At 41.2% G+C, this 12,980-nt stretch overlaps 1 protein-coding gene across 8 annotated transcripts in view; it reads right to left on the bottom strand.

The window, feature by feature from the left end:
* The window catches only part of FAM120B (family with sequence similarity 120B), a 305,127-nt gene that overhangs the window by 183,318 nt on the left and 108,829 nt on the right, over window positions 1–12,980 (bottom strand). For 7 of the 8 annotated variants that reach the window (XR_008891441.1, XR_008891440.1, XM_056567028.1 and 4 more), the window contains 3 exons: window positions 8,118–8,228; window positions 5,830–5,904; window positions 3,523–3,600 (listed from right to left, as the gene is read on the bottom strand). Coding sequence is in view for 6 of the 8 variants with exons in the window: in XM_056567028.1 (XP_056423003.1) it covers window positions 3,523–3,600; window positions 5,830–5,904; window positions 8,118–8,228 (264 nt within the window). In the remaining 2 variants the exon portion in view is untranslated. The remainder of the gene's footprint in view (window positions 1–3,522; window positions 3,601–5,829; window positions 5,905–8,117; window positions 8,229–12,980) is intronic. The other variant, XM_056567030.1, reaches the window with a different exon arrangement.

Raw genomic sequence — 12,980 nt, 5'->3', positions numbered from 1 at the left:
CTTCTGCTTGAGCACAGTTCAGGATACTCAGTAAAAGGGTTGAAGGGTAAAACTGATTTAAATAAAGACTGAATATGCCCCCTGTGTAAAAATAAATGTAGAATGGTGGGCTTCCAGATTACCCAATCAAACTGGATCCCGGTGATTTCTTAGGCTTGGGCCCTAATGCCAATCTCATAAAAGTTTGTACTTTAAGAGTAGGGTACTTGCCGTATTTTGCTGCATATTTTCTGCAGCTGAATTTTCTACCCATTGACTTCTATTGGTAGGAAAATCCGCAGCGCCAAATCTGCAGCAAAATACGCACGTGTGACCCCCAAAAGTGATTTATCCATGTTTTCCCTCCCTATAAGATATTTGCATACAGCAGTTCTTCTGAGAAGAACAATCTCTTATACTGTATCTCTAGGTACATTACCGTATTTTTCGCCATATAAGATGCACTTTTTCTTCCCCAAAACTGGGGGAAAAAGTCGGTGCGTCTTATACGGCGAATACACCCCTATCGCGGCGGTCCCGGCGGCCATCAACGGCCGGGACCCGCGGCTAATACAGGACATCACTGATCGCGGTGATGCCCTGTATTAACCCTTCAGACGTGGCGATCAAAGCTGACCACCGCGTCTGAAGGGAAAGTGACACTAACCAGGCTGTTCAGTCAGGCTGTTCGGGACCGCCGCGATTTCACCGCGGCGGTCCCAAACAGCCCGACTGAATAGCCAGGTTAGTGCTTACAGAACACCGGGAGGGACCTTACCTGCCTCCTCGGTGTCTTCTCCGTTCAGGGATCCCCTGTATGGCCGGCACTCTCCTTCCTCGTCATCACGTCGTCGCGTACGTGCGTCGGAATGCGTAATGACGTGATGGCGGCGACAGGGAGCGAGGATACCCGGCCGGCAGCAGAGACGTTCTGGAGCGACGGGGACACGGCGACAGTGATGGAGCGACATCTAGGGCAGAGGTGACGGGTCCGGAGTGGCGGGGACACGTGAGTATTACCTCCTCCTGCAGTGGTCTTCAATCTGCGGACCTCCAGATGTTGCAAAACTACAACTCCCAGCATGCCCGGACAGCCATTGGCTGTCCGGGCATGCTGGGAGTTGTAGTTTTGCAACATCTGGAGGTCCGCAGGTTGAAGACCACTATTGGGTTCAAAATCTTAATTTTTTTTGATTGTGCACCTATAAATTGGGTCTTTTATTGCGTCTTATACGCCGTTGCGTCCTATAGGGCGAAAAATACGGTATAGCAGCCCTGTAGATCAATGTATGTAGAAATGAGTAAAGCACACTGGATGACAGCTAAATGAGTTGTTCTGACTTTTAGTGACCACAATTTGGGACAGTAAACAATTAAAGCTGTACACTGTGCAGCAGTGTCATTCCTCAGCTTCCAGGAGACAATGAACTAACAAGAGAAGAAAAGTATTACAGGATTTTCGGTTAATCCCAATACAAATGATTGGGCTGATACCTTTAAAAAGTATAGGGATTTCCTCTTTTAATTGTTTGTTAATGTGCTTTAAAATGTTCTTCTTATGAGCTATTTTGCATTTATCAGAGCAGAAGTAACATAATACGTTAATTCCCACAGGGCTATGTTCACATTGTCTTTGCTCAACAGAGGCCAAAACAGTGTCTTTTTGGCCTTTATTCTGTTTTCTTAACTTCACAGAAAAACACAGTTGAATACACCCTGATTTTGTGGGTTTTAATCCCCAATTTTTTTCCACGGGATTTACTACGGTTTCCCTACACTTTGCACTTTTCCCTACATTTTGTTTTTTTATATATTTTTTTTTTTTTTTTTTTTTACATGTTCTGATCTGTAGGGTTTTCCTTAACCTAAAACCACTACATTTTCAGCAGAAACCTTAGTAAATATGTTGTTTTTTGGTGAAAATGTTGGGGACACGCCCCTTTTTGGTGACCATGCCCAATTTCCACGACCACCATGCCTCTTTTTGGGGTTTTCACAGTAAAATGGAGAGTTAGTCTGTTTTTTTTTTTTTTTTTTCCAATTCTGGCGCAGACAGAATTTCTGGCACAATGGAATACAATAGTAAATCAGGGCCAATATGTTATATATTATGTATTATACTAGGTTAGCAATTTCTTCATACAGGTCAGCAATTTCCTATTACATTAAGATGATCCTCTTGGACTATGAGAACCCCCACTAATCGTCAGGGTGGTCCCCAGTGGCTTCTCCCAGCTGCACCAGCCTTGATATATATTTTTCTAGATCTAGATATAGGGAAAGATCTATTGATCAAGGCCAATGGGACAGGCATAAACCATTGAGATGGCAGCACAAAAAATGACAACAGGTTTCCTTTAATCCTTAAAGGGGTACTCCGGTGAAAAACTTTTTTTTTTTTAAATCAATTGGTGCCAGAAAGTTAAACAGATTTGTAAATTACTTCTATTAAAAAAACCTTAATCCTTCCTGTCCTTATTAGCTGCTGAATACTACAGTGGAGATTCTTTTCCGATTGAAACACAGAGCTCTCTGCTGACATCATGAGCACAGTGCTCTCTGCTGACATCTCTGTCCAATTTAGGAACTGTCCAGAGTAAAAGGAAATCCCCATAGCAAACATATGCTGTTCTGGACAGTTCCTAAAATGGACAGAGATGTCAGCAGAGAGCACTGTGCTTGTGATGTCAGCAGACAGCTCTGTGTTTCAAAAAGAAAATAATTTCCGCTGTAGTATTTAGCAGCTAATAAGTACAGGAAGGATTAAGATTTTTTAATAGAAGTAATTTACAAATCTGTTTAACTTTCTGGCACCAATTGATTTAAAAAATAAAAGTTTTTCACCGGAGTACCCAGAGTAGCCGGAAGAAGCCGCCGGGGAAACACTGTGTCGCCCTTTTTCTGTGGATCGCTCCAGCTTGTGAAGTCCTGTTTTGCTTCCTCAATTAAAGTAACCTGCAGTGAGTTGCCGCTGTTTGATCTTCTCTCATTTTCCTACATCTTTAGAAATGCTTGTGCATTGGAAATATGTTTTATAATGCATCAGATTAGATCTTTGGGAATAATTCCTGTAATAAACTGTCCCCATTTTATATCCGCATGGACACTGTCATGCTATATTCATTTTTAGAACTTTGCGGACTTTATGTAAATATTAAGTTGTTTGCTATTTGCATCTACTACCAAGCTATTCTTGCTGTCACAGAAAACTCTTGATCCAAAGGTAAATCATTTTCCCACCAGATTCTTGAGTTCACCCTCACTTCAACACAAAATATAGTGGGCTAGGAATGAGATCTTCTGGCACATGGCCTTACGGTATTATGTCTGACTGTCAAAAAGGTAACATCTCCATGCAGTTGTGCTTTTCCCCGGAGTTCTCTAGATTCTTCCCTCAATCCCAAGCATATTGCAAACACATTCTTGACTTTTAGACTTTTTACTTGTAATCTGAACTTTCATGCCCGACATGCGCTTTAAACCAACACATCACAATGTTCGCTAAATGGTGGCAAATAAACGGCAAGACAATTGTTTTGTTACCTGGATTGTATCTGCCATATTCATGACCTGCATGGTGAATGTTTCCTCTGCTGCCATCCTCATGTGAAGGGTACTGTCCTTTGTGAAATAAAATTAAATAAAAGATTTATAACAATGGAACCATTAAAATGTATATTTTAATGTAAGTAAGTCTGTTTAATCATGAAAAAAAAAAACATATTTCTTAGGGTAGACTGACAATAACACTGGTTAAAAAACAAGCAAACCATAACTCATTATTCTAACCACAGACCCATATAAGGGCTGTTTTTTTTTTTTTTTTGCGGGACCAATTGTACTCTGTAATGACACCTTTCATTTTACCATAAAATATATGGCAAGCAAAAATAAAAATTTTTCTGACATACGATGTGACCAAAAATCTGCAGTTCTGGCGTTTAGTTTTTTTGCGCCGATTACCGAGCGGGATCATAATCATTATATTTTATTAGCTCAGACATTTCCTGTGAGCGGCAATACCAGATATGTTAGTTTATTTATTTTATTTTTATGGAAAAAGTAGGGGATTTATATTTTTGTTGAGAGGGGAGGGCTTTTCTCTGTCTTTTAAAGCTTTTTTTTTTAATATTTATTTTACTCTTTTAAAGTCACCATAGGAAACAATTAATGGCAATCATTAGATTGCGATGTACTGTACAGTTCTATGTAATATAGTACTGATCAATACTATCTGCAATCTTCTTTTATGGCTGTGCAGACTGCACAAGATGACTGCCGATCCTGCACGCCAGAGGAGGGTAAGAGACCTTTGGCAGCAATCTGCACTCATCGGACCACCTCAATTGCACTGCGGGGGTCCAAAGAGCCTACCCAATCCCACATATATCTCCATTTTACCTATAGATGCCATGATCTGCTAAAAGCAGCCAGAACTCACCCGCAATAAGTAAACAGACCTCCTGCGCTTGCTTCATAGCCCCGCCGTGTCTGGTGCTGTATGCAAAGTTAATCACTGCAGTGCTGTACATTTACAGCTCATGTCCTTAAGGGTCTAAAAGGCCCTTAGACTGGAATTACATATATGTGTTTTGGTTCTTTACTTAATTTCTATTTTTATGATCCATTCTGGCATCAGGAAAATAGAAATGAACTGATCCCATTGATCTTGATGGTCAGTTTTAGCATCAGTTTATGTCAATTTGCATCTCTTTGTCTGTTGTCAATTCTTTGAAAGATAAACAAAAAGCAAACATCCATTCAAAATTTTTAATTGAAGAATGCTCCGTTTGCATCAGTTTGTCATCCTTTTTTAATAAGATCTGTTCATCTACATTAACAAATTCGTTCTAAACAGATTCCATACACAGATATGAACCAAGTCTTGCTTGCATTTTGCTGAAAAAATAAGAAAAAAAGTTGTGTGTGAAGATAACCTTAGGTGTCTCACACATGATTGGAATACAGGCACATTTTAGGAGGTCATCTGAATCAAACTTACCGTATTTTTCGCCGTATAAGACGCACTTTTTCTTCCCCAAAACTGGGGGGGAAAAGTCGGTGCGTCTTATATGGTGAATACACCCCTATCACGGCGGTCCCTGCGGCCATCAACGGCCGGGACCCACGGCTAATACAGGACATCACCGATCGCGGTGATGCCCTGTATTAACCCTTCAGACGCGGAGATCAAAGCTGACCGCCGCGTCTGAAGGGAAAGTGACACTAACCCAGCTGTTCAGTCGGGCTGTTCGGGACTGGCGCGATTTCACCGCGGCGGTCCCGAACAGCCCGACTGAATAGCCGGGTTAGTGCTTACAGGACACCGGGAGGGACCTTACCTGCCTCCTCGGTGTCTTCTCTGTTCAGGGATCCCCTGTATGGCCGGCGCTCTCCTTCCTCGTCATCACGTCGTCGCGTACGTGCGTCGGCGTGTGTAACGACGTGATGGTGGCGACGGAGAGGGAGGATACCCAGCCGGCAGCAGAGACTTTCCGGAGCGACGGGGACACGGCGACAGCGATTGAGCGACATCCAGGGCAGCGGTGACGGGTCCGAAGCGGCGGGGACACGTGAGTATTACCTCCTATGCAGTGGTCTTCAATCTGCGGACCTCCAGATGTTGCAAAACTACAACTCCCAGCATGCCCGGACAGCCAACGGCTGTCCGGGCATGCTGGGAGTTGTAGTTTTGCAACATCTGGAGGTCCGCAGATTGAAGACCACTACTGGGTTCAAAATCTTTTTTTTTTTAGATTTTGCACCTATAAATTGGGTGCGTCTTATACGCCGGTGCGTAGATTTTCGGCGGTAGATTTTCCTATCATTTTAAAATGTGCCCGACATTACCTTGATGGTGTGATTGCGGATTTTGCCAATATGTAGTCTCGTGCCTTTGGTCATGGTAAGGATTAAAAGGCCATCCTGATAAATAAAACCATAAGTGTTATAATTGTTAAATCCCCCAAAAAACTATTTATCTATCTAGAAGTAAAAAGAGAAAAAAACAGCATTGGAATCCACTGCCAGTCTAGAACTAATGCAAACATAAAATGCAGATCACAGCACACATAGGGGCCTGACGTAGCTGAGCTATGTTTTTTTTATTGCATTTTCCACAAAGTGCGATGTTTCCGCAGCATTGCCTTTTCAAATAAAATACTACAGAAATGCTGCACTTTAAGGGGACTGCAATAAAAAACATAACTTGAATACTATGTCAGGCTCCATGTGTGCTGTGATCTACCCTTGTACTGTTTTATCCATCTATAAAAAATTAAGTGAATTACGAAGATGTTTGCACGGATTACTTATGGTTTGATTGTTCCCTAATTAGATATAAACACAATGGGGGAGATTCATCAAAACCTGTGCAGAGGAAACGTTGACCATAGCATCAAATCAGATCCCTTCTTTCACTTTTGAAAAGGTCTCTGAAAAAGAAAAGCAGCAATCTGATTGGTTGCTATAGGTTCAATTTTTCCTCAGCACAGGTCTTGATGAATTTCCCCCAATGTATCTAAACTAATAAGAGCAGCATTTACACTTCTGCCGGCTGTTATTAGAAACAGTCTTCAAGCTTTCCTCAATCAGTTTACTAGAGTTTGTTTTAGTGCCCAGTATAACAATACTTCCCAGAATGCAAATCACCAGAACGTGCTCTGTAAAGACGTTAAAACAACAAAAAATGATTGGAGATGTTAACACTAAAGCCTGCTGATAAGTAAATGCAGTTCTGGACTTAAATATAAGCTGTACCTCCAGATCAGAAGAAGATAAGCGAGACAATTTACAAGTTACTCAACTGTTACTCAAGAGAACCTGTGGCCAACCCCTTGCCCCTAAAAATATCTTTTATTATCAATGAACAGCTAAGGGTGCCGTGATCTCACGCCTTTCTTCATACGTCCTTCCGTTCCCAAAAAATGTGGAATTTTGGTTTATCTGACAATTCAGGGAATCAGTCAGATGGGCGTGAACTTAAAGGAGAAGTATTGTGGACAAAAACGTATCCCCTATCTGCAGGATAAGGGATACGTTTTAGATCGCGGATGGTCCGAGCGCAGAGGCCCCCCCGTGAACTCCTGTATGGAGCCCCAGCTCTCCTCCACAGTGGTGAGTTACGACCCCCGCTCGAATCGGGGGCCACCAAGCCCCCTCCAAGTAGCTCTATGATAGAGCCGCTTGCCAATCTTTGGCTCTCCCATAGAGCTATATAGAGGGGGCATGTCAGCCCACACTTTGGCAGGGGTCGTGACACTCCACTGTCAAGGAGGAGATATAGGAGATCACAGGGGGCCTCAGCGCTTGGACACTAAAACTTAGGGGATACGTTTTTGTCCATGATACTACTTCTTCAATTTTAATAATGGGAGTCACTATCAAGTTAAAGGGGTGGTTAAACAATCAGGAGGTGTGAATATTTTAAATTGAGGAGTGTGTATTCTTAATACACACCCCCTGACCATATCATTCCACCCATATTCCATCCCTTATTAAAGTCAAGTTCACACCTATCTGACTGATTCCCCAAAACTATGAACACACTTATCTCGGTAATGGGAGGGCTCTTTTTTTTAGGGATTGGTTGCAAGTTCTCTTCAATGTAACATGTTATTTAAGGGCAGGGTCACACCGCATCCGCATCGTATTTTACACTACGGATCCGCCGACATCAGTCACAGAGGGACTTCAGAGCGGGCTCTTTGTGTCCACTTGTAATAGCGGATGTCCCGCTGTAGAATTATGTCACAACAAGTAGACACACAGAGCTAACCCACCGAAGCCAAGAGCTCGCTCTGCAGTCCCTCTGTGACTGACGTCTGTGCATCCGCAGCGTGAAATATGCTGAGCAGGGGCATTGCTATAGAGGTAGCAGTCACACTGGGGCCCTGGTGCCTAAGGGGGCCTTAAAACACATCTGCCCCATAAGAGACCAGTATTTTAATTGGCATATGGGGCCCTTTTGCAGATTTCCAGAAGCTACAAGCTACGCCTCTGATGCTGAGAATGCACCCCGTGACCCTGCCATAAAAGTAAACTTTTTTTCAATGATTCCCTAAAATGGAACTTACAAAACAGATGTAATAATAACAAAATAATATAGTAGATTTATAGACAAATGTTCTCAAGTATACCTCTGCCAGGTTCTTGCTGATGATGAACATTATGCCACTCATTTCTTTCACTTCCTTGGCGATACTGAGAATAAGACTGGTCCCTTCTGGTAAATGAACCCCTTGACGCCCCTACATGTAATAAACAAGAATGTTTTAATTTAAGTAGGCTAAATTACAATAAATCAGTTTGATAAATTCTCACCATTAACGCTATTGTCTCTCCTGACCTGTCTGTTTCAGTAACTTCTTGTACTTTGTGATATACCAAGGCTGTGGTCACTTTTCTAAGAATATAGCGCAATATTTCAAAATCATAGTGCAATATTTTTTTTGTGGTGTTTTCTTGAAAAACCTTTAAACATACTGTATGGCACAACATGGTGTAAACCTAGCCTAACTGGGTCTGTTATGGTAGATCCACAAGTCAGGATAAAACAATTTACACTTATACAAAACAACAAAGAAATTCAGAGAAGATATAGATTTATCATTTTGTTTTATAATCTTGCACATAAAATGCACAGCGATGAGGTTTCACTCTGACCTTTTATGTTGGTGAGTTGTATTACAGATCTACAGGGCATTCACGTGTCTTAAAATGGAACGCAAGTTGGATCCAGCAGATGCAGTAAAAATGAATTCTTTTATTCAACTTGTGCAGACATTACAAAAATGGTAAGACAGCCACAACACCGATGCATTTTTGGCACCTAGGCACCCTTAGCCATGGCCAGCAGCCATGATTAAGGGTGCCTAGGTGCCAGAAACACGTCGTTGTTGCCGTTGTGTTGCGCTTTTTGTAATGTCTGCACAAGGTGAATAAAATAAGTCCTTTTTAACTGCTTCTGCTGGATCCAACTTGCATTTCATTTTATGACATGATGTGTCCAGGATCAACGATATGAGATCCGTGTAATTGTCAGTAAGGACTCAGGCGGTGAGCTAGAAATAAGCTTTTTTCTTTTACTATTTGTGATCCCCCTTCTAGTGCAGCCATAAGGCACTGTATTCTCCCCTAGAATTAATGCTAAGTATACTAAGGTAGAATACATATATAATACAACATGTAATATTTTTTTATTACAAAGTCCATATGAATCAGTGAGTAAAATATTTAACAAAACTCTGTATTTAAAACCGGAACCATGAGAAGGAACACTGGGCACTCAGGGACAGATCAGAATAACATAGATTTGAAATGTGATGGTCCAGATGGGCCCTAAGGTTCAGTTGACACCTCTAAGTCATTATAGTCGGTTTTCTTAAATCCTTTTGAATCAAAAGTGAACCACATATGTGCGTGCTATGGTCTCTAATTTACAAAAATAAAATATTAAATTCCTTTAAGGGGATCAGCAGCCAAATTTTTCATGAATGCTCTTAAACCTATCCTTAAAAGTAGCTATATACTGGTAGGATTAGGACATGACAGTGACATAATAATGTCATTGGTGTGCAAAGTATAGGACATGAAATATAATTTGTTTAATTAAGGATTACACCAACACAGGCAAAAGTTGAAAATACAACTCATCATAAGACAAAAAGGGAAGTGCACTGCACATGATAAATCACAGTGAACCCATGAACACTACTGAAATCTTCACTCATCACTCACGTGGGCGTGCTACTGAAGTAAATAATATGCACCTCCATACAGTGAACTAATGGCTCAGCTACTTTCTATACATGTCACCTCAACAAATAGCATTAAAAAAAAAAAAAAAAAAGAAGCAAAGAATACCTAAGGGTTCTTTTTGTGGCATGAGCCCAAAAGATCAGGTTAAATGAAGATTTCATATATTATTTAGTAAATGTCATCATAGAACATTATTATACCATTGTAGAACATTATCTTAACATTGTAGAACACATGGAGTGTGTACATGTTAATTTGCAAGAGTGGGAAGATAAAGGAAATGTTCTAATTGTTCAAATAGTGTTTTATGTGTTATTGCGTGCACCATTGTGTAACTGTACCAGTACTTTTCTGAATGTTCACAAATCCTTAGTGACAGAATATAGATGAATTATTGCACAATATCCATACAAGATTAACTCTTACATTAAAGATGATCTGGCACCAGATAAACCCTGCTCCTTACAAGCTCCTTTACAGCACTAAGCTAGTGTGTGTGTAATAAGCAGTCAAATCTTTGGCAACATAAAGCCTGTATGGAAGGCACGGGATAATCTTATCTAATGAAGTAAAAGTCTAGGCAAAAGTTGAAGACACAGCTATTTTACAAAGTTGTCCATTCTAGTTCTAATGTTTGTGTACCATGACAGCTGACAGACTATAAGGTGGTAGATAAGATACTGTATGGTATAAAGCTCCATCCACATTATGTTTGGCCCATACAGTTAGGGTAAAAATGTTGTTCGTTAGATATATAGCCATCTGTATTCACAAATATACTTAACTGCACTCTTTTTTGTACATTAAAGGCAATGTGACAGCCATCGGGAGAGCCGGGCAGAATAGCAGGAGAAAAATTACTGCATGTGCGGTCTTTTTCGCCCACTATTCATAATGGCGCCCGGCAGCCCCCATAATAGTAAATGGGAGCCGGCGGGAACCGTTGTTGCCCATTGCTCCCCATCATGAGAATGGCTGTTAAAGTTTTAAAAAAAAGCTATTAAAAAAACGTTGACATCCGTTCTCAATGGTTAGCAACAGCAGTGTGAAAGGGGCCATAAATAAGTGTAATTTATAAGTATATTAAAAAGGACACCAGAGCATACCATGCTAGGAGGACACTTCTTTGAGTGGTTTACTTCCACAGAAATCTATTATGTTATTGTAAACTTTTTCATAATTTTATGATATACAAACGTCTGGGCTAGAATCACATTCCTGAGACAAGCTACTAAAAGGCATTGTTCACAGAATGATTATTGGCCAAACAGCCCAATTATTGCTTCATGTAAAAGACCGATGGTGGGTGCTGAACAAGTGATCACTTGTTTGTCAGCTGAACCCTGGAATTGTGTGGCCCTAAAAATCATTGTTGGTCCGCCACCATCCTGACACCCTATGCCAGAAGGAGACACATTTTACCCCTTCTTCTTTCCCCAAACACCTCCATCCTAATTATAGCAGGAATAGACAACCTTCGGCACCACAGATGTTTTGGACTGCATCTCCCATGATGCTTTAGCAGTATTTTGGCTGTAAGAGCATCATGGGCGATGTAGTCCAAAACATCTGCAGTGCTGAAGGCCTTGTGGGCCAAACCTCCACACTATTCAAGTGGCGCCTAAGTTAATCTTTACTTACTAACCCTAAGGTTAAGACGCAAATCTCTGAGGATCTTGCCTCTTATTTTACCCTTGATGTCTTACCTGACAGTAACCCGGTTTGGGTGTAGTCAGCCCATAAGGCCTATATCAGGGAACGGTTGATATCTGTTGCTTCAGGGCTCAAGCGGGATAGGGACAGACACATGGCTACCTTGGAACACAAGATGACCAAGTTATCTAAAGCTCACCAACGCAACCCATCCCTTTATCACTACAAGGCAATGCAGGATACTAAATTGCAATTGGATGCTGTTCTGTCTCACAGGGTGGAAAAGTCCATTGGTTGGACGGGGTGTCCCATAGTGAAAGCTTTTTGGGAGTTTGTTTTGGCATTGCTGAGAGAGATCTCTGCACACCGTTGTCCCTACAAGCCTGCTTTTTGTTTGCGTGGGGCATGCCCCTCCAGGATGCCGAACAGGGTGTTTTGTTTAGCGCAGTCTGTTTTGCTAGCCGCCCGCATAAGTATTGCTGCCAGTTAGAAGCAATCCTTTCCGTCCTTAGATAGAGTTATTGCTAGAGTCAATCTTATTATGCTAGCTGAAAAATTAAATGGCATGAGGGATAATGTTGTAGACCACTTTGAGAGGGTTTTCATCTCCCCACTGACCCACCATTAGGTATTCCCTTTCTTTGTACTGAAGATGCAATGCTATTTTCTTTTGCTGGTTGTTTGCCCTACCACTGCCCATCTGTATTGATTTCAGCTGTATGCCTGTTGTGGATATGGTTATTGATTCACATTTATATGCTTTCTTTCTGATATCTGGGCTGCATCCCAGATATATTGCACTGTCTGACGCTACCTTCTGTTTTAATAAAATTTGATCTTTTTGATACTAAAAATCCTTGTTGGTTGGCTGCACATCTTCTAGTGTAAACAGGGTGTGTGCAGCCGTCATTGATGCAAGTGAAGGCCTGCATGAATGATTCAGAGATTGTTCAGGCTGCCATGGCTGCACAGTCACTGAGCCATGTAAAAAGCTCATTATACAAGTGTTGATCTGCTAGATCGATACTGGTATACTGAATGAGTCTGGCCATAAAAAAAGACCCTTACTGTAGTGCATAGAAACCTCTAGTTTTGTGGAGCAACTAGAAATGGAACACCATAAAAAAAACTGTTGTCGGCCCATAGATCGGACAATATATGCTTATGTCTTCTGGTTCATTACGGATAAGGTATGCTACATAACATGTATGTATGACTGTTGAACATACTAGCTTATGTTAAACTACTTTTACATCACAGGCTATCCCCTTTAAAAATGTGGAACACCTAGGTTAAGGTAAATAAGGTAAGGTACAATGCTAAGTGTTTGATGTCCTCAGATCTCTCTTGCCATTTTTAGCAGTTGAAAATGCCTTACTACTTTAGCTTGGAGTGATAACTTTACAAGCCATAACCTTGGGTGATGATAGCCAGTGGAAAAACATGACACCAATGTAGTCATGATCAGGTCATGACGCTCCTCTAATATGGACTAGAGCGCATATTGACTTGAGTAGACCAAGTACTAAATAAAACAATTATAAAACTAAATATGCCAATGCTCTAAACCAATAATATCAATATTGTCA

Source organism: Hyla sarda, chromosome 3, assembly GCF_029499605.1.
Source record: "Hyla sarda isolate aHylSar1 chromosome 3, aHylSar1.hap1, whole genome shotgun sequence".
In the NCBI taxonomy this organism is placed as follows: domain Eukaryota; kingdom Metazoa; phylum Chordata; class Amphibia; order Anura; family Hylidae; genus Hyla; species Hyla sarda.
Note: the sequence above shows the minus strand (reverse complement) of the source record. Positions and strands in the feature narration are given on the sequence as shown.